This window comes from Nothobranchius furzeri, chromosome 5, assembly GCF_043380555.1.
Source record: "Nothobranchius furzeri strain GRZ-AD chromosome 5, NfurGRZ-RIMD1, whole genome shotgun sequence".
Lineage (NCBI taxonomy): Eukaryota > Metazoa > Chordata > Actinopteri > Cyprinodontiformes > Nothobranchiidae > Nothobranchius > Nothobranchius furzeri.
The window spans coordinates 14,220,756-14,247,879 of record NC_091745.1 but is presented as its reverse complement, the minus strand read 5'-3'; the positions used below and the strand labels follow the sequence as shown (position 1 = coordinate 14,247,879).

The window sequence follows — 27,124 nt, the reverse complement described above, 5'->3', positions numbered from 1 at the left end:
CTGGGTCGACCCGGGGGCCTTCTGCCGGCAGGACATGCCCGAAACACCTCCCCGGGGAGGCGTCCAGGAGGCATCCTGACCAGATGCCCAAACCACCTCAACTGGCTCCTTTCGATCCGGAGGAGCAGCGGTTCTACTCCGAGTCCCTCCCGAATGTCCGAGCTCCTCACCCTATCTCTAAGGCTGAGCCCGGCCACCCTACGGAGGAAACTCATTTCGGCCGCTTGTATCCGCGATCTCGTTCTTTCGGTCATTACCCAAAGCTCATGACCATAGGTGAGGATTGGGACGTAGATCGACCGGTAAATCGAGAGCCTGGCTTTCTGGCTCAGCTCCCTCTTCCCCACGACAGATCGGCTCAGCGTCCGCATCACTGCAGACGCCGAACCAATCCGCCTGTCGATCTCCCGATCCCTCCTACCCTCACTCGTGAACAAGACCCCGAGATACTTAAACTCCTCCACTTGAGGTAGGACCTCTCCCCCGACCCGGAGGTGGCAAGCCACCCTTTTCCGGTCGAGAACCATGGTCTCAGATTTGGAGGTGCTGATCCTCATCCCAGCCGCTTCACATTCGGCCGCGAACCTACCCAGCAAGAGCTGAAGGTCAGAGCTGGATGAAGCTAGGAGGACCACATCATCCGCAAAAAGCAGAGACGAGATTCTCCTGCCACCAAACTCGACACACTCCACACCACGGCTGCGTCTAGAAATTCTGTCCATAAAAGTGATGAACAGAACCGGTGACAAAGGGCAGCCCTGGCGGAGTCCAACCCTCACTGGGAACAGGTCCGACTTACTACCGGCTATGCGGACCAAACTCACGCTCCTCTGGTAAAGGGACTGAATGGCCCTTAACAGAAAGCCACCCACCCCATACTCCTGGAGCGTCCCCCACAGGGTGCCCCTGGGGACACGGTCATAAGCCTTCTCCAAATCCACAAAACACATGTGGATTGGTTGGGCAAACTCCCATGCCCCCTCCATCACCCTTGCAAGGGTATAGAGCTGGTCCACAGTTCCACGGCCAGGACGAAAACCACATTGCTCCTCCTCTATCTGAGATTCAACTATCGATCGGACCCTCCTCTCCAGTACCTTGGCGTAGACCTTTCCAGGGAGGCTGAGGAGTGTGATCCCCCTATAGTTGGAACACACCCTCAGGTCACCCTTCTTAAAGATGGGGACCACCACCCCGGTCTGCCACTCCCTAGGAACTGCCCCCGATGACCACGCAATGTTGTAGAGACGTGTCAACCATGACAGCCCTACAACATCCATAGCCTTGAGATACCCAGGACGAACCTCATCCGCCCCCGGGGCTCCGCCGCTGTGTAGTTGTTTGACTACCTCAGCAACTTCTGCCCCCGAGATCGGACAGTCCATCCCCAGGCCTCCCAGCTCTGGTTCCTCCTCGGAATGCGCATTGGTGGGATTGAGGAGCTCCTCAAAGTATTCCTTCCACCGTCCGACTATAGCCTCAGTTGACGTCAGCAGCTCCCCATCCCCACTGTAAACAGTGTGAGCGAGTTGCTGCCTTCCTCTCCTGAGGCGCCGGACAGTTTGCCAGAACCTCTTTGGAGCCGATCGATAGTCTTTCTCCATGGCCTCACCAAACTCCTCCCACGCCCGAGATTTTGCCTCGGCAACTGCCACTGCTGCACCCCGCTTGGCTATCCGGTACCTGTCTGCTGCCTCCGGAGACCCACAGACCAGCCACGCCCTGTAGGCCTCCTTCTTCAGCCTGACGGCTCCCCGAACCTCTGGTGTCCACCAGCGGGTACGGGGGTTGCCACCACGACTGGCACCGGCCACCTTACGACCACAGCTAGCAACAGCCGCCTCGACAATCGCAGAGTGGAACAAGGCCCACTCGGACTCAATGTCCCCCACTGCTCTCGGGACGTGGTCAAAGCTCTGCCGGAGGTGGGAGTTGAAGACCGTCTTGACAGGTTCTTCTGCCAGGCGTTCCCAGCAGACCCTCACTATGCGTTTGGGTCTGCCAGGTCTACGCGGCATGTTCCCTTGCCATCTGATCCAACTCACCACCAGGTGGTGATCAGTTGACAGCTCCGCCCCTCTCTTCACTCGGGTGTCCAAAACATACGGCCGCAGGTCAGATGATACGACTACAAAATCTATCATCGACCTGTGACCTAGGCTGCCCTGGTACCAAGTGTACCGGTGGGCATCCTTATGTTCGAACATGGTGTTCGTTATGGCCAAACTGCGGCTTGCACAGAAGTCCAATAACAAAACACCGCTCGAGTTCAGATTAGGTGGGCCGTTCCTCCCAATCACACCCCTCCAGGTCAAGCTGTCATTGCCCACGTGAGCATTGAAGTCCCCCAGCAGGACAATGGAGTCCCCTGATGGAGCACTATCTAGCACTCGTCCCAGGGACTCCAAAAAGGGTGGGTACTCTGAACTGATATTTGGCCCATAAGCACAAACAACAGTCAGGACCCGTTCCCCGACCCGAAGGCGCAAGGAAGCTACCCTCTTGTCCCCCGGGGTAAACCCCAACACACAGGCAGAGAGTCTCGGAGCTAACAAAAAGCCAACCCCAGCCCTCCGCCTCTCACCCGGAGCAACTCCAGCAAAGTAGAGTGTCCAACCCCTCTCCAGGTCTCGGGTTCCAGAGCCAATGCAATGTGTCGAGGTGAGTCCGACTATATCTAGCCGGTACCGCTCAACCTCTGCCACAAGCTCCGGCTCCTTCCCCGCCAGCGAGGTGACGTTCCATGTCCCAAAAACTAGTTTTCTTGTCCGGGGATTGGACCGCCAAGGCTCCCGCCTTGGTCTGCCACCCGATTCGCATTGCACCGGACCCTTCATGTTCCTCCTGCGGGTGGTGGGTCCACAGTTGGACGAGCCCATGTATCCGGTTCGGGCTGGGCCCGGCCGGGCCCCATGGGCGAAAGCCCGGCCACCAGGCGCTCGCTCACGGGCCCCAACCCCAGGCCTGGCTCCAGGGTGGGACCCCGGTAACCCTCCGGGCCGGGTACTCCGACTCTTCATTTTAACCGCCATGAAAGATCCTTCGAACCGTTCTTTGTCTCACCCTTCACCTAAGACCAATTTGTCATGGGAGACCCTACCAGGGGCACTAAGTGCCCCAGACAACATAGCTCCTAGGATCATTAGGGCACTCAAACTCCTCCACCACGATAAGGTGACGGTTCAAGGAGGATTGATTTTATAAAGTTAAATCTAAATATTTAAACTTTCAAGTTTTAGTAATCTAAATATAAAGATAAAGCTTTAACCTAAATCTTTAGCCGACACGCACACACAGGCTGCTTTAAAGCAGAAATAGTAGACGTTGTAGTACATTGGCTAAATATTTAGTTTAAAATTTTCATTTGAATTTCAACACTGCTACTTTTAACTAGATTTTGTTCCAGATATTTAATATTAGTATTTAAAGCGAAATGTGGTCAATTAATTCAATTCAAGTTTATGTATAAAGCGCCGAATCACAACAAGAGTAATCTCAAGGCACTTCACACAATAAGCATTCCAATCCAGGTCAGTTCATTAAGCCAATCAGAAAAAATGTTTCCTACATAAGGAACCCAGCAAATTGCAATTTACAGCAATCCTCATACTAAGCAAGCATGCAGCGACAGTTGAGAGGAAAACTCCCTTTTAACAGGAAGAAACCTCCAGAGGATCCTGGTTCATAATCAGCCATCCTCCACGACTCACTGGGGATGGAGAAGACAGAGCGCACACACACACACACACACACACACACACACACACACACACACACACACACACACACACACACACACACACACACACACACACACACACACACACACACACACACACACACACACACACACACACACCATATATACCAAGTAATGTCTCTATGGTTACGTTGTGATTTCTTAGTAAATATTCTATTTGGTGAGAGATAAACTTTATTGTATTTATACTAGTGGATCGATAATTAAACGGGTAAACTAGCAGTAGCACATTGAATGTCAAGGAAAGTAAAGTGTTCTCAGGAGAGGAAGAATGTTTAAGTGGTTAGCAGCAGTGTGCTAGCTGATGGCCCCCTCCATGAGGCCACCACAGCTCAGCAGAACATCGTTGTAGCTTCTTCTGGGGAGAAAAACACTTAGAGAGAAAAAAAAAAGAAACTAAACAGCTGAAATAGCAGGAAATAATACAGTTAAAGAGCAGATTGTAGAAGAAAGTAGTCGAGTGTGGAAAGTGGTCAGTGTGTCCTCCAGCAGTCTAAGCCTATAGCAGCATAACTACAGAGAAAACTCTGGATAATCTATCCTATTTAGATGGAGGCATGTTGGAGGCAGGGCAAGGGAGAGCCATCTTTACCGACTGTACACTCCACCTCCCTCTACTCCCCCATTTGTCCAGATTTAGGCTAACATCAGATTTTAACCATAAGCCCTATCAAATTAAAATGTTTTAAGCCTATTCTTAAAAGTAGACAAAGTGTCTGCCTCATGGACTAAAGCTGGGAGCTGGTTCCACAAGAAAGGAGCTTGATAACTAAAAGATCTGCCTCCCATCCTAATTTTAGATATTCTGGGAACCACCAGTAAACCTGCAGTCTGAGAGCGAAGTGCTTGGTTAGGAACGTATGGAACAATCAGATCACTGATGTATGATGGAGCTTGATTATTAAGAGCTTTATATGTGAGAAGAGGGATCTTAAAATATATTCTGAATTTAACAGGTAGCCAATGTAGGGAAGCTAAGACAGGAGAGATATGATCTCTCTTTTTAATTCTCATCAGAACTCTAGCTGCAGCATTTTGGACAAGCTGAAGACTTTTAACTACATTCTGTGGACTTCCTGAGAGTAATTAATTACAGTAATCCAGTCTTGATGTAATAAATGCATGAACTAGTTTATCAGCATCACTCCTGGAAAGGATGCTTCTAATCTTAGCAATATTCCAGAGGTGGAAAAAGGAAATCCTACAAACCTGTTAACTTGGGATTTGAATGACATGTCCTGGTCAAAGATAACACCAAGGTTCCTTACTTTGTTCTCGGAGATTAATGTAATGCCATTCAGGTCAGGCGATTGGCTAAGCAATTTCCTTTTCTGGATTTCTGGTCCAAAGATGAGAACTTCCGTCTTGTCTTGATTTAAAAGCAAAATGTTTTGATAGAATTATAACTAGTATTTTTAAGGTATTAGTTTAAAATCAGCACCTCATATACGATGATTAAAAACTAAAGCTTTCATAGAAAATGTGTTTTATTTTGAACATTATGAAAGCTCCTAGGGTTTTTTAATTTGACATAGTGAGAAGAAGCAGATCCATTTAACTGCTTCTGCTCCTCCACCCTGCAGTTTGTGAGCTCTACATTTATTTCTGTCAAATCTTTTAAAGGACATCTCGTTCCCTTAAAAGCTCCCAGAATAAAGAGGAAGCTTGTGAGGATTTATTGTCTTTGTAGAAGTACTCTGATGTAGGGATGGGTACTGAATTCGGTACTTTTTAAGGTACCGACTGAATTCCATAGTACCGACTGAGCACCGATTCACGTCATTTCAAACGGTGCCTCGTTTCGTTACCGGTCCTTCATAACGAGAATTTGCCAAGACGGCTGCGCATGCGCAAGAGCGTTATGTCGTCGCTCGCTGCGAGCCAGTTGTAAACAGAGCAGCATGGTAGAAAGAACGCACGCTTAAGCTTGGGTCCACTTCACTAAATGTGATGGGTAACTGGGTGATGATGAAACCAGCGACAACGATCTAAGTGAGACATCCTCATCTTAATCTGCTCCGGTAGGTAAATAAAATGTTTAAGATAATGTTAGCTTGATATGTTAGCTTCCGTTTCGCTAATGGTGCGTTCGCTTTCTCCTCGGAACTCTGAATTTCCGACTAGAAGAACATGAACGCGCTCTAAAGTTTGGCTTCACTTTACTAAATGCGACGGGTGATTAGGTGAAGATGAAACCAGTGACAACGATCTAAGTGTGAGGCATCATCGTTTTAATCTGCTCCAGCAGCTAAATAAACTGTTAAAGATAACGTTAGCTTGATATGTTAGCTTCCATTGCCACCGTTGTTATCAGCTAATGGTGCGTTCGCTTTCTCCTCGGAAATTCTAACTTCCCAGTAGGAAAAATCAAATGAAAAAAGACGGTAAAAGGAAAGAAGATACACAGTAAATTTAGTTCACAGTAAAGATGTTTGCTTCAGTTTAATTATCAGCTTATAAAACTACAAGGATGATGTTAAAATACAAACAGTTGTATGTTATTTATCGTGATATTTATCAAATATTGTTATATATTGAGAAAAATATATATTTAATTATAAAAGAGAATTAAAATAATAAACACTCAAAAGTATCGAAAATTGGTACCGTTAAGTACCAGTATCCATTCCTAAGTACCGGGAATTAGTACCGAATTGATTCAAATGTCAAAAGTACCCATCCCTACTCTGATGTTGACTGAGCGTGGGACCTGTTTGGGCATGAGGTGGGGTGGACTGATAACGCGTCTGGTTTTCAGGCGGAGCGTCCAATCTCACAGCAGGAATGCACGGTGAAAACTACGCGGAGCTCGGGGGGAGCCTCCCTGCCATCGCCTCCTTGAACGCCTCCTACTCCACGTCGCTGTCCCTCCCCTCTCCCTACCTGCTGGTTCCACCTGCCAAGCGCAAAGCCATCTCTGACGTTCGTCGAACCTTCTGTCTCTTTGTGACCTTTGACCTCCTCTTCATCACCCTCCTGTGGATCATAGAGATGAATGTGAGTGAGCGTTTAGAGGCGTGGTGGTGATCGGTTTGATGAATCATGTTGACTTTGTTCTGCTCTGCAGATCTCCGGCACAATCTGGGGAAACTTAGTGGACCAGGTGGTCAAATATAACTTCAGGTCCTCCTTCTTTGACATAGTTGTAAGTTCTTGTTCATTCTGAGTCTAATAAGCGCACAGTTCAGCCTTTTACCTACATTTGTTAACAAAAAGGGGAGACATTTGCAAGCTTTACCTCGTGAAGTTTTTGCTTCCTCGTCCTTTCAGCTCCTCGCTGTGTTTCGTTTCCTTTGCCTACAAGTTGGTTATGCGGCGTTTCGCCTGAAGCACTGGTGGGTTATTGCGGTAAGTTGGCTCAGTCGCAGCAGTAAAACAAACTGCACGTCTTTTCTGTCAGTGAAAAAGAACTTGGATCTTTGTTGCAGTTTTCCACTCTTGTCACCACAGTCTTCCTGGTTGTGAAGGTCATCATATCAGACGTGAGTGTCCTGCTGCTAGTCTGACACTTCCATGGTTGATGGCGTATGGCCACAGCCTCTGTTTTTAACAGCAGACTGATGTTCTCAACATTCAACTTTAACTTCAAGTTTTAAACCTTCTGCACTCATTTTTAAAGGAGTACATAAGCATGGGTGTTGTAGTAAAAGTCCTCTTTTGTGTGTTTTTCGTCTGTATAGCTTCTGTCCAAAAATGCCTTTGGCTACGTTTTACCCATCACCTCGTTCGTGGTGGCCTGGGTCGAAACCTGGTTCCTGGACTTTAAGGTTCTCACTCAGGAAGCCGAGGATGACAGAGGTGACATTAAAAGGATACTTTGCAACTTTAAAACAGTTTTGAATAATTTTCCTTAAGCCAGTATGTGCTAAAACGACCCTTTACAGGGTTAATGAAAGGCCCCACAGCCCCTATTGACCCCTGTGGCCAGAATATCCCACTTGCAACTTCAGACTGGCGGGCCGCCCTGTTGAGACTTTTCCTACATGTTTTAGATCATGAACACAGCTGATTAGTTTAATTTAGTGATTACCAACACCTGTAGACACTAATGAAGGCTGGGGAGACGTTTCAGCTGCTAGATTAAGGTGTTACAAAGACAAACGCACAGCGAGTAGATAGGTGTTGCTTTCTGTTCTACAAACGGACACTAGGGGGTGCTAAAAGCAAGCCAAAACTGCCTAGTTCCCCTTTAAACACCAGTGTTGGCATGACTCATCACAATACTGACTCCTAACATATTTCTTCTGACTTCAGCTTACCTGGCGGCAGTGAATGCAGCCTGTGAGCGCGCTCCTATGATCTACCCCCGCCCCGTTTCAGATGGACAGTTCTACTCTCCACCTGAATCTCTAGCAGGTGAGTATCTGAACCCCTGAGCTTAGTTTAGCATGTGTGTTTATGCATTTCTGAGATTTTACCCATATCCTTTGGCTGTAGGTTCAGAAGAGGATCTGGATGAGGAGGGTCTTGGTCGTAAAGCTATCACTGCTCAGGTATCTACCCTTTTTGATATATTTGCCTTCACCTGATGATTCCCTGCTCTTCATCTCCTCACGTTTCCCTCTTCCTCTTTGTGCAGGAGAAGGAGTATGTCAGGCAGGGTCGGGAGGCCATGTCTGTGGTCGAGCAGATCCTCACCCAGGAGGACAACTGGAAGTTTGAGAAAAACAATGTTAGTGCTTTTATATTAATGCAGAAAAATAGAAGCATGCTTAATGATGACCTGTTTGTGATTGTTGCAATTCTTGTTCCTTTTTATCTCGCATAGCCTTACAAAATCATGGAAGTTATCCAGAAAACACTTAGTTCAGGTAGGAATAGGTTTCTGTGACTGTTGGCAGCAGGGAGTTGTACATGTAATGTTTCTTGAATTAATCGAGACGTTTCATGTTCTTTGCAAAAGGTCTTTATTTCTCCTCTTTACCAGCTGTCTTTCATCTGCCCGTCGACACTCTCCTCTACTCTTAAATAGACCTGTCTAATACTGCCCCCTTGTGGGCAGAGCCATAACAGTTATCACTGCAGTACAATATTGGGCAACTTTGTTAAAGGCACAGTGTGTGATATTTTTACCTGTTAACTATCTAATCCTGTGTTTCCAGTTCACAAACTTTTCCTTTTTCACTAATATTTCTCACCAACATCAATTCTAAATATTCCTCTCAACTTGAAATTTTACATTTTCAAATACATAAACTGTGGTCGAGGCTCCATGGTCATCCACCATCTTAAAATACAGTAGCTGTTTAGGGACATACCATCGACATATAAATATTGGACAATGGGTTTCCATAGGCTCCAATAACACATTTTTGAAGAAAAATGGGAGGTGGCCACCACCGCCATTTTGACCGTGTCACAGGTTCCGTCAAGCCCAGACAATTCCACAAAAGGGAAGAGAGGTGGAGCTGAGGGTGGGGCTGTAAGGCTGGGATCAACTGACGACACCCGGTCGAACTAGCTACAAGCTAACCTGAAGCTAACCCAAAGCTAATGCGGAGGTGGGAGCTAAGCTAACGGAGGTAGCAACCTAGCTACAACCGGAGTAAACTGTGCACAACACCAGAGCTTCTGAGTCAGAGATACGCCACGCTGACCGCTGGGTAAAACCGGGTGGAACACAGAGGTCTCAGAGACCTCCACAAGCCGGCAGACGCACAGCAGACAAGACAAGCGCCACTGCGATCTGAGATGCGCAAAGCTGCCGCTGGGGAGAACCGAGTAGAAAGGTTTCCATCCCAGAGCTCCACAAGCCGGCAGCCCGCGCAGCAGTCACGAGCCGCGATCAGACAGAGATGCGCAGAGCTGCAGGGAGGGGAGAACCGGGTGGAAAACATCGGTCTCCCGAGAGTTCCACAAGCCGATAGTCGGAACCCAGCTCCACCAACATGTTATATTTCAACCCATTTTCTAAAGTGCAGCATTATGTTAAATGCACTGGGTTTTACCCTATTGCATTTAAATTTCATGGTTAAACAGTACATGTTAAAATCTAAGCTCAGCTCGGCAGTGACCTAAAATACATAAATATAATTTTACTTGCCGAAAAAAATGAAGTGGAGACTCCTTGGACGCTCTATTAGTGCAATTAATGCCACGGCAAGTCATTTTGTCCAACAATTGTACAAAAAATATCCAAAAAAGAACGCACAAACACAGAGACTCAAAATCCCAGAACAATTTCCAAGCCAGACCGAGGCTCTACTGAGGCCTTTCCATGGAGCTAGCTCTGTGGTCACGTGGGTCTGATGCTCTTTAATTATACAGTAAGTAAGTAAAAGTTTATTTATATTGCGCCTTTCACAGATATAAATCACAAAGCGCTGTACAACATGATAAAGATCAGGGCAAATACCTCTAACCAATAAAAACATCAGAAAAACAATAGCAGTGATAAACGTAGAAAATAAAATCATGAATCATAAACAAAGTGAATGTGTGAACCTGAACAAAGCCATCTTTTTGAAACATTTAGGGAGGGAACGCCTGGATGAAAAGGTGAGTTTTTAGATGGTTTTTACAGACCTCTACAGTGTTAGAGAGACGGAGATTTGAAGGTAGACTGTTCCAAAGTCTGGGTGCAATAGTCTGAAAGGCCCTGTCCCCTTTGGTTTTCAGTCTGGTTCGAGGAACAGCCAGGAGGTTTTCAGATGTGGATCTAGGGTTCCGTGAGGTGGTGTGTGGGGATAAAAGCTCAGATAGGTAGCTTGGAGCCTGGTTGTTAAGAGCTCTATAGGTCAGGACTAAAACTTTAAACTGTATTCTATATTCTACCGGGAGCCAGTGGAGGGACTGTAAAACTGGGGTGATGTGAGCTCGTCTGCTGGATTTGGTTAGGAGTCTGGCTGCTGCATTTTGGATGGCTTGAAGGAGTGAGAGGGAGGTTTTGCTGAGACCAGTAAAAAGAGCGTTGCAGTAGTCTAAGCGTGATGACACAAAGGCATGGATGATTTTTTCCAGATCTGCAGTAGAAACCAGTTTACGGACTTTTGAAATGTTTCTCAGTTGAAAGAAACAAGAGCGGGAGATGGTTTTGACGTGCGAGTCTAAACTTAAAGCTGGATCAAAAATAACTCCTAGGTTTCTAATGTTGGCCTTGGCTGATGGGCAAAAAGAGGCAATTTCTTGCTCGATTTTTGGCTGAAGTTCCGGGGGTGCAGCGATCAGGGTCTCTGTCTTGTTAGCATTTAGGACAAGAAAGTTGCTGGACAGCCAGTTACTGATCTGGGTCAGGCAGAGTACAAGTTTGGCCAGCCTGTCCAACTGGTGTGGCATAAAGGACATATAGAGCTGAATATCATCAGCGTAGATGTGGTAGGAGATGTCTGGGAAAGACTGAATGATGCCAGCTAGGGGAAGAATATAGAATGCAAATAGTAGAGGCCCTAGAACTGAACCTTGTGGGACCCCGCATGTTAGAGAGGCAGTATCTGAAGAGAAGGTTTCTGACTTCACTGTAAATGTTCTGTTAGTGAGATAGGAAGAGAGCCAGTCTAGAGCAGAACCTGAAATCCCAGCCAGGTCATTTAACCTGTTTAGTAGAACGTTGTGGTCTACAGTGTCAAAAGCTGCACTGAGGTCGAGCAGGACCATGACAGAGCATTTCCCTGCATCAGCAGCCATCAGGAGGTCATTATGCACCCTTACTAGAGCAGTCTCAGTTGAGTGCTGCTTCAGAAAGCCAGACTGGAAGGGGTCAGAGATCTTTGACTTAGAAAACCAGGATCTGAGTTGGGTTTCAACAACCTTCTCAAGTACTTTGCTGATGAAAGGTAGCTTAGAAATGGGCCTAAAGTTACTGGTGGAGCTGGCGTCAAGGTTGGGTTTCTTTAAGAGAGGAGTCACTACTGCATTTTTAAAGTAAGATGGAACACAGCCTTGTTATACAGAATTTTAGGCTTTTAATACACTTAAACAGAAGAGTGAGAAAAAAATTCACCCCCATCAAAGTTGTCATGAGTGTAAACTAGATCATTTAAACCAAAAACATGTTTTGGTACCAGGCTGTAAACATGTTTATTTCTGCTGTGAAATTGGTATTTTTAACATTGGAGTTAATGAGGATTTGCTCGCTTCTGACACGAGCCCCTAGCGGATGAGGGTGGAACTGCAATATTTGGTACTTCCGGGTTGGCCTCAATTTTTGAGCCACACTGTGGGGGCTTGGGGCATACGAGCTCCACGTTACCCGTTTGGACTATGTCTGTAACCTGAAAGAACCAGAAGAGGGCAGCAGTGCACCCTGGACACATGGAGTCTGCTAATTCAACTAAGAAATAGAAAAGAATAGCTACACCGTTGCTGTACTTGTTTGAATAAAAAAACAAATAAAAAAACACATAAAATTTCTCAGTTCGTCATCATGTCCAACACAAGGAAGCTGCATATGTTCAGACCCCCGCCCGCTATTAGCTGGATGCCAGCCTCCGATTAGTATCTGACTCCCAAACTCACCTCAAGTTGTTCATCCGTCTTTTCCTAGTACCAGAACTCCCGACCCGGTCCCAACGTGTCCGTTCCAACGTCCTTCTACTCAAGTGTCCTCTCTTCCTGCAACCTGCTGTCTCGCCCAACACGCTCGTCCGTTAGCCAGTGGCTAAATCAGCGTTGTTTACCTTATCTCCATAACACTTTACTAATGGCGACGTAGTTCTCCACGTGTTACAGAGACGCTTCAACTCAGAGGGCTTCTTCTCAAATGTTACCTTTAGACTTGGGTCTCCTTTTGCTGGTAATCAATCCGTGGGAGTTTACACACGGTGTACACAGCGTCTCCCCGGCTCTAGCCATGGCTAACTAGTAGCTTGTGACGCTGATCTCCACCACGCCAGCCGTGAGCCACAAGTAGCTGGTTGATAAGTCAGCATTGTTTACTCGATCTTCTTGATCTTGATCTTGATCACTCCTTCACCAGCCGTGGCTAACGATCAGCCAGTGGTCGCTCCATATCCATATAAGCTGGTATGTGAAACGGGTGTTGTGGGAAATTATGTTCCCCTGAAATATTCCATTTCCTTTAGGCAGTCAAGAGCAAATATTTCCAAATCCACAGAACGTATTGTCCATTACGAGGACTAAACTACCTCAAATAAAAGATGGTTAAACTGAGTGAGATTACATCCTTTTACATAACTTTCATAAATGATAAATAAGCTTGCTGCAAAAGAGTGAACAAGAAAGTTTTTACTGTATCTTTTTATTGTTTTTAGGAGGAAATACAGATAAAAAATCACAAGCATAACATTATTACATTACATTACATCGTTTTCCCGTAAACGTTTATCACAAATGTTGCGAAAATAGCCAGAAGTGTGATCTCCCCACACGGGGGGACAGAATATTTCAGGGAACACAATTTCTCACAACACCTCACCTCCCAGCTGACGTCACCCCTCCTCCGTGTGTGAATGGTGACAGCTTCACGAACAGAACTAGCTTGCTTCCTTCAGAACTGGTAGGCTGATAAAACAGTCATAATTATAAATACTTGTTAAAGAGGTTGAGTAGCTTGTTTTAAGCTTTGTGTGGGTTAGGCTACACAGGTTGGAAATTGATCATACAGTCAAACTCATGAGTGAGCCACCGTAGCTGCAATACTTCCTCTGAACTACACGGCGCTAAAGAGTCGCATCTTTTCATCGTGATTTCAATGGATTTCACACACGGGGCCTTTAACAAACAAAATGAAAAGCTGTGAGAAATGTCCCCTTATACGACAATAGGATTTTATTGACGCAGGTGAGAAAGCTCCACCCACTTTGGAGCTCTATCCACCTTTTTCCTGGGCCTGCTCTTGTAGAAACGACTGCGAGCAACATCCGGTGCGATACTGGAAGTAGCTCGTAGCTATTTGCATGGTGAACTTTTGTTTCTTGTAGCGGTTTATTTGAACAATTCAAGAGGATTTTAAAATCTATTTGCCCCTGAAAAATGTACCTGCATGACTCAAGAACATGTTGTGCTGTTCGCGGTTGTACTAAAACACAGACATTAAAGTTTGTGGCTAGAAGAGTAATAGCTAAAACATGCATTCTACTTTGGCTGAACATCAGAGCACGAAGACCCAGTCTTAGCCGGTCTGACTGCATTCTCAACCTGAAATTAGAATAATTCAAAGATATACACAGACTTTAGACCGTAAACAAACTTACCTGATTTATGCTTTTAACAAGAAGACAAATGATTATAATAGAGCTCAATGTTTAACATTTTGCATCATCAAAAGTGTTGACAGTGATCATTAAACCTGTACACTTTGGGAATCCCTGCCTTAGGGATTGGTGAGCTGCAGACACGGCAGCGCTCGGGAACTATTTGGTGGTTTAACCCCCCAATCCATAAAGTGGATAGCTCAGGTAGACTTCACAGTAAGAACAAAAGGGAGCCTAAATCTCCTCCCCTTCTGGTCGGCTCATGGGTTCCCAGAACTTAGAAAACATGAATATAAGTGAACTAAGCTATACTGACTGCTGTTGGTGTTTCACCTGATGTAGAAACCAAAACCCGGGCTTGGTGATCAGGGATTTAAGGCTCTGACTCTGCTCTACATCTGCTTTTAAGTAAATAAGATCGTGTCCCACGTCTTTCAACCAAACACGACCAACCTTATTGCTATGTAGGTACCGATAAGTCTCTGGGCTTTAAGAATGTTTATTGCCTCACTGTTGAACACAACAGAGTTAAGAAAGTTGCTAAAATGCTACTGTATGTTAGCTTTGGCCAGATTTCAAATCATCGCCCACTCCTCTGTTGCAGTAGGCAGAGGGATCGTAACAGTGTCTCATCTGAGTGGTGACAGCTGGTGTTCACACATAGCTTACATATTTAAAAAGCCCGTAAAAGTGGATTAGCATGAATAGATCACACCGTCAATCTATGGTCTCCATGTAAACAAATGCCGGACTGGAAGTCGGTTGCATATTTCACACAAGGGCTCTTGGAGACTAGGAATAGGATTAAAGATTAAAGTCTGATTAGTCGTCACACACACACACACACACACACACGGATGTGGGGTGAAATGTGTTCTCCGCATCCCCTTAGGGCAGTGGTTCCCAAACTTATTTAGCCGTGCACCCCCTTCTATGTCCCGACCATGTTGACGCTCCCCCCCAGCCCCCACATCAGGGCATGGCTATATATATATATATATATATATATATATATATATATATATATATATATATATATATATATATATATATATATCAGACGTCAAGCTAAACAGGCAGGGTTAAAAAAAATATAATCAACCTTTTTCCCCATCACTTTCATTTTTTAAATAGTAATTAATAAACATTCGATACCATTACAATTTCCTTTTATTTAATTTTAAATAAATATTTAGAGTGTCCAGGTAGCACATAAACAATGCTATTTAAAGGTTTTCTTAAAGTAGGAACGTTTAACCAGAGCTCGCTCCTTCCTTCTGCTCTGCGTAAACCTGAACTGGTCACCTACTTGTGCATAATCAAATGTCTATAGGGGAAAAGATGGGTAAGATATTTTGCCTCAGACCGACTTATTGCTGTTTTATGGTGTGGCTGAATCTGAGATCCGCTGCCATGCGGACTGGAATAACAAATGCTGCAGATACATGAGATGTGGTCCGGTTCGGAGTCACTGGCTGGAGCGGACCCGACTTTAATACGTCATCCCAAAATAGAAGCTAATATCTTAATTTGACCTGGAATGAAAAATGTTATAAAACCTCTTAAAAGTTTTTATCACAGAGGAGGCAGCGCTCATTTCTGCCTTCAGTCTGACGGCACACCGGGCGGAGTTTACACAGCGTGCGCACTCATTGAATCTGTGTGTGTGTGTGTGTGCGTGTGTGCGTGTGCGTGTGTGTGTGTGTGTGTGTGTGTGTGTGTGTGTGTGTGCGGCACAGCTCCATGAGCCGCTCAAGACACCGCGTCTCGTTATTTGGCGCTATTTAAACCAATGTTGTAAAATTACTTCTGCCCAGCGCAGATGTGCTCACTTGTGCACCCGTGAGCCGTGGTTCTTGATTTATTTAGTTACATCCACAATGTTCTGTGTGTGAGGTTTACAATGTCACAACACCTGCGTGAGACAGGTGTTAATTACAATCTGCCAGAATGACTCACCACCTTCAGATTCCTCCAACACCGTTAAAAATGATCAAATACGGAACATATCGGCGTGCGCAGGCCAGAGTGCTGAAGCTCGGCGCATTATTATTATGAAGCTAGGGCACATGTGGAGGACACACACACACACACGCGCGCGCGCGCGCGCAAAAATATTGTTTTCAATTCCATTTATTGTGGCCACTTACTTTTTCTTAGGCCCACCCACAAATGAGTTTCTGGCTACGCTAATGGTGACATATGACAGACTTCTCTGAGCTCCGCAGCCATTACACTTTTCACCTCGCGCACCCTCTAGCGGCAGCTCGCGCACCCCCGGGGGTGCGCGCACCACACTTTGGGAATCCCTGCCTTAGGGATTGGTGAGCTGCAGACACGGCAGCGCTCGGGAACTATTTGGTGGTTTAACCCCCCAATCCATAAAGTGGATAGCTCAGGTAGACTTCACAGTAAGAACAAAAGGGAGTCTAAATCTCCTCCCCTTCTGGTCGGCTCATGGGTTCCCAGAACTTAGAAAACATGAATATAAGTGACCTAAGCTATAAAAGCTATTTTCTAAGTCGCCTTGCCTTATATGCTCTGAATCACACGTGTGTTGTACTTCAAATGAAATGCAAAGAAATGATAGCCGTTTTGACAAAACAATGCCATCAACTTGCCGCAACGCTGTGGTGGCATCAGGGAGCTTTAGGTCATTTATAAGTGGTCAAATCTGAGACCATGGTTCTCGACCGGGAAAGGGTGGCTTGCCAACTCCGGGTCGGGAGAGAGGTCCTGCCTCAAGTGGAGGAGTTTAAGTATCTCGGGGACTTGTTCACGAGTGAGGGCAGGAGGGATCGGGAGCTCGACAGGCAGATTGGTTCGGCGTCTGCAGTGATGCGGACGCTGAGCCGATCCGTCGTGGGGAAGAGGGAGCTGAGCCAGAAAGCCAGGCTCTCGATTTACCGGTCGATCTACGTCCCAATCCTCACCTATGGTCATGAGCTTTGGGTAATGACCGAAAGAACGAGACCGCGGATACAAGCGGCCAAAATGAGTTTCCTCCGTAGGGTGGCTGGGCTCAGCCTTAGAGATAGGGTGAGGAGCTCGGACATTCGGGAGGGACTCGGAGTAGAACCGCTGCTCCTCCGGATCGAAAGGAGTCAGTTGAGGTGGTTTGGGCATCTGGTCAGGATGCCTCCTGGACGCCTCCCTGGGGAGGTGTTTCGGGCATGTCCTGCCGGCAGGAGGCCCCCGGGTCGACCCAGGACACGTTGGAGAGGTTACATCTCCAATCTGGTCCGGGAACACCTTGGGGTCCTGCCGGAGGAGCTGGTGAAGGTGGCCGGGGAGAGGACGGTCTGGAGCTCCCTAGTTGGGATGCTGCCCCCGCGACCCGGACCCGGATAAGCGGAGGAAGACGACGACGATAAGTGGTCAGACCGTGGACGTAATGTTGCTCGAGGGTGACATTTTTTACAAAACATTACGCAGTGGGGTGGTCTCTGCACTGGCGTGGACTTCCATTTATCTTGGACATAACTTGCTTTTTTATTGCAAGCGAAGCCGTGCTCATTACATTTTTTCAACAAGCCGCTTCTAAAGGTGTCTGCCCCCCACAGTCCGTGTGCAGTCTCTGGTGATCTGAGCTCCAGCTCTACCAGAGAGAAGCTCCAGGAGCGCTGCATCACTTCCGTTTATCATCTCAGCTGGTTCTGTTTACAAAAGCTAAACTTACGGCCATTTTTTCTTTCATTTCCAATATAGTTGCCAGCCAGAGGTTGGCAGTAACTCCCCACATGATTATGACACCTCCCTCTGTTGTGCCAAGGCACAATCTCCATTTATTAGACAGACAATTAAGGCGATATTACTACCCAGCGAGGCAAAACTAACGCTGGAAAATTCACACATCGCATGCTGCCACGGCGTGTTGGTAAGACACACTGTGGCAGTTATTATGATTTGCACAGTGTGTTTTGTAAAAAGGGCTTAAGTGTGTTTTAACTATGTCTGTCACATACTTTAAGATTTGTTAGCTTGTGAATTTGGGGATTTAAAATGGCTACAAATGAGACATCGCGTTGTGGCATCAACAAGCCATCTCCATGCCACGTTTTTCCTCAGCTCAGCAACCGAGCCAGGTGATTTCCATCAGCACAGTGAAGAAACCTGGTTCAGTTGCTGAGCAGAACAAAATCACATCATGGAGGATGTCTTGTGCCACAATTCCCATCTCTGGTAGCTGCTATTTACCACATGGTCGGGTTTTCTCCACCTTTAATTCTTCTTCTGATGTCCTGGAAGAAGGATTTGAAGCTCGCTAGTCGCTAAAGTAACTTTCTCCTCTTTTCCGTGTATGGTTCAATGACATCGATATGGTACGATGAGCATTTGTAGTCTGCTACGTCTTTTCACACAAAACCTAAAATAACTTTGTCGCCTGTGGAAAAGAATCACTTTCTTGACATCAAAATGTGTTAATAAAATTCAGACATATGTGAAATCCATGGTACAAAGGAAATAACTTTGACTCCTCCATAGACTCCCATTCATTTCTAATGGCAGTTAGGGACTGATCTGGAAGTAGATGGGCGTGGCCTAGGCTCCCCATAGTCTCAGTTTAAATGGGCCACAGATGATTGGACTTTACATGATGCCTTTTATAGTATTTATACAATAACAACTCATGTTTTATAATGTTTATTGGTTTTTGTTTGTCACTTTTGCTGTTGATGGTTGAAGAAATATTTCAAATGTGATTTTAGTTTTTACTCTGCAGCTGTTTATTTGAAGCGTACCATTAATCTTTGTTTCCATCTGACTTTTATTATATTATAAATTAGGGAGTGAGAAGCATGAGTGTGGTTACCATGACGACCTCAGTGAGCCACTGATAAGAGCTTTAACATTTCCTTAGATCTCCTCCCACGTCTCACACAGTTTAAACATCAACAGGTAGAGCTAAAGTCACAGTTTAGATGGTTACAGAGTTGATGTTGGAACTTTGCCACCACAAGTTCTTCAGAAATGTTCTGGCTTGAGTTTTCCTCTGTTTCCACTCTGACCCAGTTTCATTTTGTATATACCAGCCAAGCTGCTGTGTTTCCTGGTCGGTGCACGTCTAACCCCGTCAGTCTTGTGAATGGCACCCAAAGCATCTTTATGAATCTCAAACCAGTGTTTGATCGAGTGAAGAGAACACAGATTGATGCAAAATGTTATCTTATTCTAGCTACAGTTTAGAACGGAGCAAATCAAAAGCGTCTAAAGAAAGATTAGATGTAAAGGATTTGGATTTGGACGATGCATCATATTTATTTATAAACCCTGATGGAAAGAGTTTAGTTGCTCTTCTAACTGCAAATGAAACTCAGATCTAGTTGCACGACATTCTTATCTGCACAATTTCTTTCATATTATAACCAGACATATTTGTTTGTTGAGCTCGAACCATTCAGATCCAAAATAGAGATTTTCTCATCAGTTCTGTCTTCAGTTGTTGATCCATGTTTTGTTTTTTTCTCACAAAATTAAATTCAGTTTATTTATATAGCGCCAAATCACGACAAGAGTCGTCTCAAAGCACTTCACATAGTAAACATTCCAATCCAGGTCAGGTCGCTAAGCCAGTCAGAAAAAAAGTTTCCTATAAAAGGAACCCACAGGTTTACAACAATCCTCATACTAAGCAAGCATTTAGCGACAGTGGAGAGGAAAACTCCCTTTTAACAGGAAGAAACCTCCAGAGGATCCTGGCTCAGTATAAGCAGCCATCCTCCACGACTCACTGGGGACACACACACACACACACACACACACACACACACACACACACACACACACACACACACACACACACACACACACACACACACACACACACACACACACACACACACACACACACACACACACACACACACACACGCACGCACACGCACATACGAACATACTCCCACAACCTCCCCTGCTGCACACATGCACACACACTACAAATTCACCAAAATGAACGAATGTGACAGAAGCTTCCTGACACTTAACGATGTTGTGTTGCAACAGGACAAGGGAGACTCCGTCTACACTCTGGAGATTCCTTACCACGGGAAGACGTTCATTCTTAAGGTACAGCAGACTCGAGTTCAGCAAAACAATCAACACAACTGTAAAAACAGACTTTTGTTGGTGGGTTTAAAAATGGAAACAACACATTTTGGTCGTGTTGCACTTGGACTAGCCATTAGCCTATCATTCTTAAAGTAACTTAATAATTGTACCGCTAGCACCCTCATGTTTGAAAGCATAATCACATCTGGTCAATTCACTCTTTCTTTGCCTCACCTCCATTATTACGCTCTTGCTTTTACTCCCAGGCGCCGCCATGAGGCCTACAGAGAAGTAAACTTTGTCCTTTTCTTCTTTTTGCACGTTTTCAGCAAACTGAAAAAAACCAATTGCTAGCCTTTATACTTGTTCCACCCAAAGTACAGAAATATACATTTATTTACTGATAAAAACAAAAAAGAAACTTCTTGGAAGTTCTCTTAGTGCAATCGATACCTCAGCTTGCCCTCTTTGTCCAATAGTTCCATGATTAAAATCTGAACATGAACACACAGAGGACAGAGAGTGGGAACAGCCAAACGTCCATTAACTCATCCCATAAGCCCTTCGCTGCCAGCGTTTTTCAGAGTCACAGAGCGTTGTGCTCTACGAAGACGCCAACGCCAAAACAAAGCGGAGACTCACCTCTTACATCAGGAAGAATCCGCGCGTTTCGAGCGTTATCCGTTCTTTCGTAATCCGTTGTTGAATTGTGATCGGCAGAAGCTTTTACGGTTCGCGCCTCACTTTTTTTACAGCAGCGGCCCTAAACGATCTCCTAACACATGGATGTGTTGCTTCCTGATCACGTGACGTGTGACACACGCGGATGAAGATCAGCTTTAGAGCTGAGATGTTTGTTCTCGTGGTGTGGGGGCTCGTTCCGACGCCCACACAGTAAAAAAAAAAAAAGCAAATGATGACTTGTCGTCATTGGCAGTCAATGAGTTAACATGAGGCCCGGGCTGAGGCCCTTCCCCGGAGCTAGCTCCTAGCGCTAGCGCTGATGCTCATTAATTATTCATATTTTCAAGCATTAAATTACACTTAAATGGAAGAGTTACAAAATACCCCCCCCCCCCCCCCCCCCAGAGTTTTCATAACTGTAAACTAAATCTAATAAACCTACAATGGTTTTTTGAACCAGGCTGTAAACTTGTTTATTTCTGCTATGAAATTGGCATTGTTAACATGGGAGTCAATGGGACCGTTCTCTGATTTGGAGCCTGCCCCTAGTGTATGAGGGTGGAACTGCAATTTTCCTGGCCACTTCCTTGTTGGCTTCATAAAATTCACAAGACTGTGGGGGCTTGGTCTTCCAGCTGGACAGCGATTATCAACAGGCCCTTTCCTTTATTCTGCATAAACAGTGCGCCTGTTTCAGCATGGAAAATTCAGCCAGAGGAGAAAGTAGCTTCAGACAGCAGTATTTGGAGTCTTACTTCCTCATACGTGGACATCTCTCCTCTGATTGGCAAAAATCAACATGACTGTTTGCTCTGCAGCGTAGATGTTTTATCTCCACAAATAACACAAGCTTGAAGGAGTTCTGCTGTGTGGTGGAGTTGCTAATGCTAACAGTTAGCTCATACTAGCCGAGACGTTCTCTGCTGTTTCCTGGACACTAAACCAACAACAGTCTTCCCCATCACGAGTCAAGATGGGTGAGTCCATGAATGTTAAGTGACAGTGTGACGTAGATCGGTCAGGATTTTCACATCCTAGAGTTTCAGTTAGTTTTCTATCAGAAGCTGATGCAGGAGATAGGTGTAGAAGGCTAGTTTCATGTTCAGCCTGCGTGAAGAACTCAGAACGGATGAACATTTTCAAAAATAATAAATAATAAATAAAAAAAATATTTCAGTCAAGGACCTTGTTGTATGGAGTATAGGGATGGGTACCGAATTCGGTACTTTTTAAGGTACCGACCAAATTCCACAGTACCGACCGAGCACCGATTCACATCATTTCAAACGGTGCCTCGTTTCGGTACCCGTCCTTCATAACGAGAACTTGCCTAGACAGCTGCGCATGCGCAAGAGCGTTATGCCGTCGGTCGCTGCGAGCGAGTTGTAAACAGAGCAGCATGGTAGAAAGAACGCACGCTAAAGCTTGGATCCACTTCACTAAATGTGATGGGTAACTGGGTGATGATGAAACCAGCAACAACGATCTAAGTGAGACATCCTCATCTTAATCTGCTCTGGTAGGTAAATAAAATGTTTAAGATAACGTTAGCTTGATTTGTTAGCTTCCGTTTCGCTAATGGTGCGTTCGCTTTCTCCTCGGAACTCCGAATTTCCGACTAGAAGAACATGAACGCGCTCTAAAGTTTGGCTTCACTTTACTAAATGCGGCGGGTGATTGGGTGAAGATGAAACCAGTGACAACGATCTAAGTGTGAGGCATCATCGTTTTAATCTGCTCCAGCAGCTAAATAAACTGTTTAAGATAACGTTAGCTTGATATGTTAGCTTCCATTGCCACCATTGTTATCAGCTAATGGTGCGTTCGCTTTCTCCTCGGAAATTCTAACTTGCCAGTAGGAAAAATTAAATGAAAAAAGACGGCAAAAGGAATGAAGATACACAGTAAATTTAGTTCACAGTAAAGATGTTTGCTTCAGTTTAATTATCAACTTATAAAACTACAAGGATGATGTTAAAATACAAACTGTTGTATGTTATTTGTCGTGATATTTATTAAATATTGTTATATATTGAGAAAAATATATATTTAATTATAAAAGAGAATTAAAATAATAAACACTCAAAAGTATCGAAAATTGGTACCGTTAAGTACCGGTATCGATTCATAGGTACCGGTAATTACTACCGAATCGATTCAAATGTCAAAGGTACCCATCCCTAATGGAGTATAATCTGACTTGTTAATGTATGGAATTAAGTCTGGATTATGTCTCTCATTATGTGAAATCAATTCTAGGCTCTCCAAGGTGTATCCGTGTGTGTGTGAAACCAAGCTAAATGCCTGTTACCTTCTCTTATCATGTTAGTGTGTGTAGGTGTGTTTGAGCCTCCTTATTTCTACATAAAGGTAACTTTGTCAGAATTAGAAGCCCTAGGTAAATCGGTGATTTGCCAATCAACTCTCTACAGAGTAAGGGTGTTTGTTGGTAATTAATGCCACGCCCACTGGGGCGACGGTGGCACAGGAGTTAAATGCTCGCCCCGTAATCGGAAGGTTGCCGCTTCGAGCCCTGCTCAGCAAGACACTTAACCCACGTTGCCTGCTGGTGGTGGTCGGAGGTACCGGTGGCGCCAGTGCTCGGCAGCCTCGCCTCTGTCAGTGCGCCCCAGATCAGCTGTGGCTACACTGTAGCTCATCCCCACCAGTGTGTGAATGTGTGTGTGAATGGGTGAATGACTGGTTGTGTTGTAAAGCACCATGGGGGTTCCAGGACTCTAGAAGGCGCTATATCAAATACAGGCCATTTGCCATTCACTATACTGATTGCAAGTCAAACCCTGAGATTTTAAAACATCTAAACTAAGAGTCGAGTTAGCCCGGTAAATTGGCTTTTAACATGGCGCCCAACGTGGGGCGCCATGTTACAAGTCATCTTCCCAGGCTACCCTCACTCTTCAAAAGATGTTAATGTCCCAGGGTTGACTTGTATTTCTATTTGCGTGGGCGTGACAACAGCCACTCTTTAAAATGCCCTCACTCTGTAGGAGCTAATTAGCAATCACCGATAAGCTAGACTCTGATTCTGGCAAAACCAACTTCATGCAGCTCAAGGGAGACAGTTTACTCACAACACACCCTCAGCCACCTGTAGCTTATGTACGCTCAGGTTAATGACTCTATTCTGCTTCTCCTGCTTCCTAAACCACACCTTTGAGTGGGATGTTAAGTCACCAGCTCCTCACCTTTCCTGGTTACACGACAAAGAAGAGGCCCCCAGGCAACATCGATCCTTTTAGTTTCTCACAATAAGAAACCAAGGTTTTATTCCAAAAAGATGAAAAAAGAGTAATCCGAAATAAATCCTGACACAGCGGGTTCCAAACTTCTTTTCAGATCAGCAGCTCCCCCCGTGTGTTCTACCCCAACCCCTTTTATATTCTCACTCCTCCTCCTCTCCTGCATTCTTCAGGGGTGCATCTCCATGGCAACACCCCCTGCTTCTGGGGCTCAATGTCTGGTCACATGATCTTCCTCTTCTCAGCACCTCCCACAGGCTCCCCTCTTCTCCTTTGGGATTACGTCACCTCCTCTCATAGCCATTGGTCAGTAGAGGGGGACATGGCTCATGATTGCCCCTCCCTCTTCTTCTGCCCAGGGTCAAATGGGCATCTCCTCGTTGCTGGACAAGATGTCTCTTTAAATAAAGACAGAAACATTGAAGTTTGTTGATCTTGCAGACTTGCTGACAGCCTTGTTTCTGACCTGTTCAGGCCCTGATGCAGTGTCCTGCTGAGCTAGTGTACCAGGAGGTGATTCTGCAGCCAGAGAAGATGGTTCAGTGGAACAGAACTGTTTCCGTCTGCCAGGTGATTGTCTCTGAGCATTCCTCACAGCTCACGCCTAAAGCCTGATTCATGCGTCTCCGTCTGCGTCAGTGCGGAGACACGCAACGTCCTTGCGGGCCTGCCGGAGAGCTCCGCAAGCACGGACGGAGTCGAGCTCTCTTTTCTAAACATCTGTCAGTCGAGACGGACAACGCAAGCTTGTGATTGGTCAGGACGCCGCTGTCGCCTACACTGCCGCCGTTGCACCCTCAAAAACATAAAGAGAGCCGAGGATAACTAGTGGCAGACACGGAGCAGCTTGAAGAATACCTCGCGAAAAAACTCTAAAAGCATGAACGTTTAATTCTCCGGTGACTGGAGGAGTGAAAAGATGTGCAGCAAGCGTTTTATTTGTGGACGGAAATGACAGGAAACGTGGGTTTGGAGGTGGCGAGTGCATGAAGAGGTGGAGGAGGATGAGAGACAAATTTGTCTGTGTTAAAAAGTCTCTTATATGCAAAAAAACACAATATAAACACTCTGTCTTGGACCGATACATGACAGGATACCACAGAACAGCGCTACGCCCTCTGCTGTCCTGCCGAGGGATAGCTTTGCAACACTCTCCAGGAGACGGAGAAGTATGAGAGCAAAACGCTTCCGTCAATCCATGCGTGTCTGTCCCTTGCGGAGCTGACGGAGAAGCATGAATCAGGCTTAAGGTTCATTTCCTAAAAGATGAGGTGGGGTCAGTGGTTTGTGTGTGTTGTGCAGAGGCAGAGTGGGCCTAAATCAGCTGTCTGCTTCTCCTCAGATCCTGCAGCGGGTTGATGACAACACTCTGGTGTCATATGATGTCTCTGCTGGTGCAGCAGGAGGAGTCGTGTCAGCGAGGTATTTCAAACAAATGTCATGCTTTTATCTTTACTTCTAATCACAATTTCAGGTCTGATTTGTAGTTTTCTGTCTACAGGGACTTTGTTAATGTACGGCGAGTTGAGCGTAAGCGAGACTGCTACATGTCTGCTGGCATGGCAACCGATCATGATACCAAACCACTGTGTGGCCGCTATGTCAGGTCAGACGGTGCTGCTAGCTGAACTTTCTGTCAGAATTCCAGAAAGCAGCGCTGGAACTTTTTGTTTGATGTGTTTTGTGAATCTTTAGGGGTGAAAACGGTCCAGGAGGGTTTGTGGTTCTGAAGTCCAGCAGTAACCCGTCAGTCTGCACCTTTATCTGGGTCCTCAACACAGACTTAAAGGTGGGAACTCGCAGCAACCCCTCAAGTGTTTTGTTTTTAACCCTAGGAGTGTTCATATACAGCAATTCTGCACATCACACAATGAAAGTGTTTATCATTCCGTCTTATAAACACGATCCTTCTGTGCATCTAAAAAGAAGTTTAAGATATTTTATCTAAGGCTACGTTCACATTGCAGGCAAAAGTGCATCAAATCAGATTTTTTCCCCCACATGTGACCCATATCTGATTTTTTTCTATAACAGTCTGAATGGCACAGATCGATTCATTTCAAATTTGATCCATGTCAATCTTATATGCGGTACTGATTCTGATACATATCTGATGTTTTTGAAAGCGACTGCAGTCGGAACTGAGTCAGCAGAGGTGAGCGTTGTGTGTGGATGCTTCTGAGGAGAAGCGCTGACAGAAGGATTCAGGAGTCTGTCTGGACATCCTGTCAAGTTTCGGGATTAAAAATACAAGAGTGTATGAGGACAGGAGAGGAAGCTGCTGGAGCGAGCCTCTCACCAGTCTCCGTCTCAGTGAAGGGAGGGGCGGTCCCCGTGAGAGCAGGGGGCTCTCCGTGAATTAACTTAATACCCGAGCATTTTCGGTGCATAATGATTCAGGAAGACTGCGGGGACAAGGAGTAAAACAGCTTTTAAAACAGTTTTCAGTCTAAAACGGGAGAATTACCAGGTGTGATCCTGATCCTGTGGATGAACTCAGTGAAGGCTTTCACATCGCAACTCCGCCTCTCCTGGTTCCAACTCCACTGAGTGTGACTTCTTGTCTTCTGCACATGCGGTTTTCTTTGGGACCGTGGAGTATTCACACTGGAGAGAGTTTGATGTCACATTTCAGTCATGATGTTTACAGCCACTCAAAAAAAAATCTGATTTACTCAAAACATTCGTAACTCAACATCAAAGCCTGCAGTCTGAATGTAGCCTAAGTTCAGACCCTGAAGTCTTATTCCAACTGATACGTACATAGTTATGTAAAGGATGGGTCGTTTACATCTTACTTATGAACCATAAAATGTGAGATTCCATAGAAATATGAAATATCAATCTGATGGATCTTTGAATATTTTAACCAGAAGATCAGAACTTTTTATTGCAGGGATTAAGCGACACTTCGTATTAACTCCAAGGAAAGAGAGAGAGTCTGGTTTATAATAGTTAAGAAATTTATTTCTACACAATTTAAACAAGACTAACTTTAACACTCTGTGTACTGATGGACTAAGGTGGAGGGAGACGTGATGAATGATGATGGTGTGTGTGTGGAATGTTATTCAGAACCAGCGGATCCGGAGAAGCATTTAGTTCTGAGTGGGAGTGAATGTTGCGCTCTAAACTTTAGTAGGAGATTTTTAACACACACGAAACACCATCTGTCGGTCTATGTACCCCAGGGGAAGCCTCCGTTAGATCCAGAATGTCGA

At 45.4% G+C, this 27,124-nt stretch overlaps 1 protein-coding gene across 4 annotated transcripts in view; it reads left to right on the top strand.

The window, feature by feature from the left end:
* stard3 (StAR related lipid transfer domain containing 3) overlaps positions 1–27,124 on the top strand; it is a 29,873-nt gene that overhangs the window by 1,176 nt on the left and 1,573 nt on the right. For 3 of the 4 annotated variants that reach the window (XM_054740269.2, XM_054740271.2, XM_054740268.2), the window contains exons 2-14: positions 6,519–6,757; positions 6,828–6,905; positions 7,031–7,108; positions 7,189–7,242; positions 7,441–7,558; positions 8,015–8,116; positions 8,198–8,253; positions 8,340–8,432; positions 19,915–19,977; positions 24,378–24,473; positions 25,246–25,325; positions 25,405–25,509; positions 25,599–25,692. In XM_054740269.2, the coding sequence (XP_054596244.1) occupies positions 6,545–6,757; positions 6,828–6,905; positions 7,031–7,108; positions 7,189–7,242; positions 7,441–7,558; positions 8,015–8,116; positions 8,198–8,253; positions 8,340–8,432; positions 19,915–19,977; positions 24,378–24,473; positions 25,246–25,325; positions 25,405–25,509; positions 25,599–25,692 (1,230 nt within the window). In that variant the 5' untranslated portion in view covers positions 6,519–6,544. The remainder of the gene's footprint in view (positions 1–6,518; positions 6,758–6,827; positions 6,906–7,030; positions 7,109–7,188; positions 7,243–7,440; positions 7,559–8,014; positions 8,117–8,197; positions 8,254–8,339; positions 8,433–19,914; positions 19,978–24,377; positions 24,474–25,245; positions 25,326–25,404; positions 25,510–25,598; positions 25,693–27,124) is intronic. The other variant, XM_054740272.2, reaches the window with a different exon arrangement.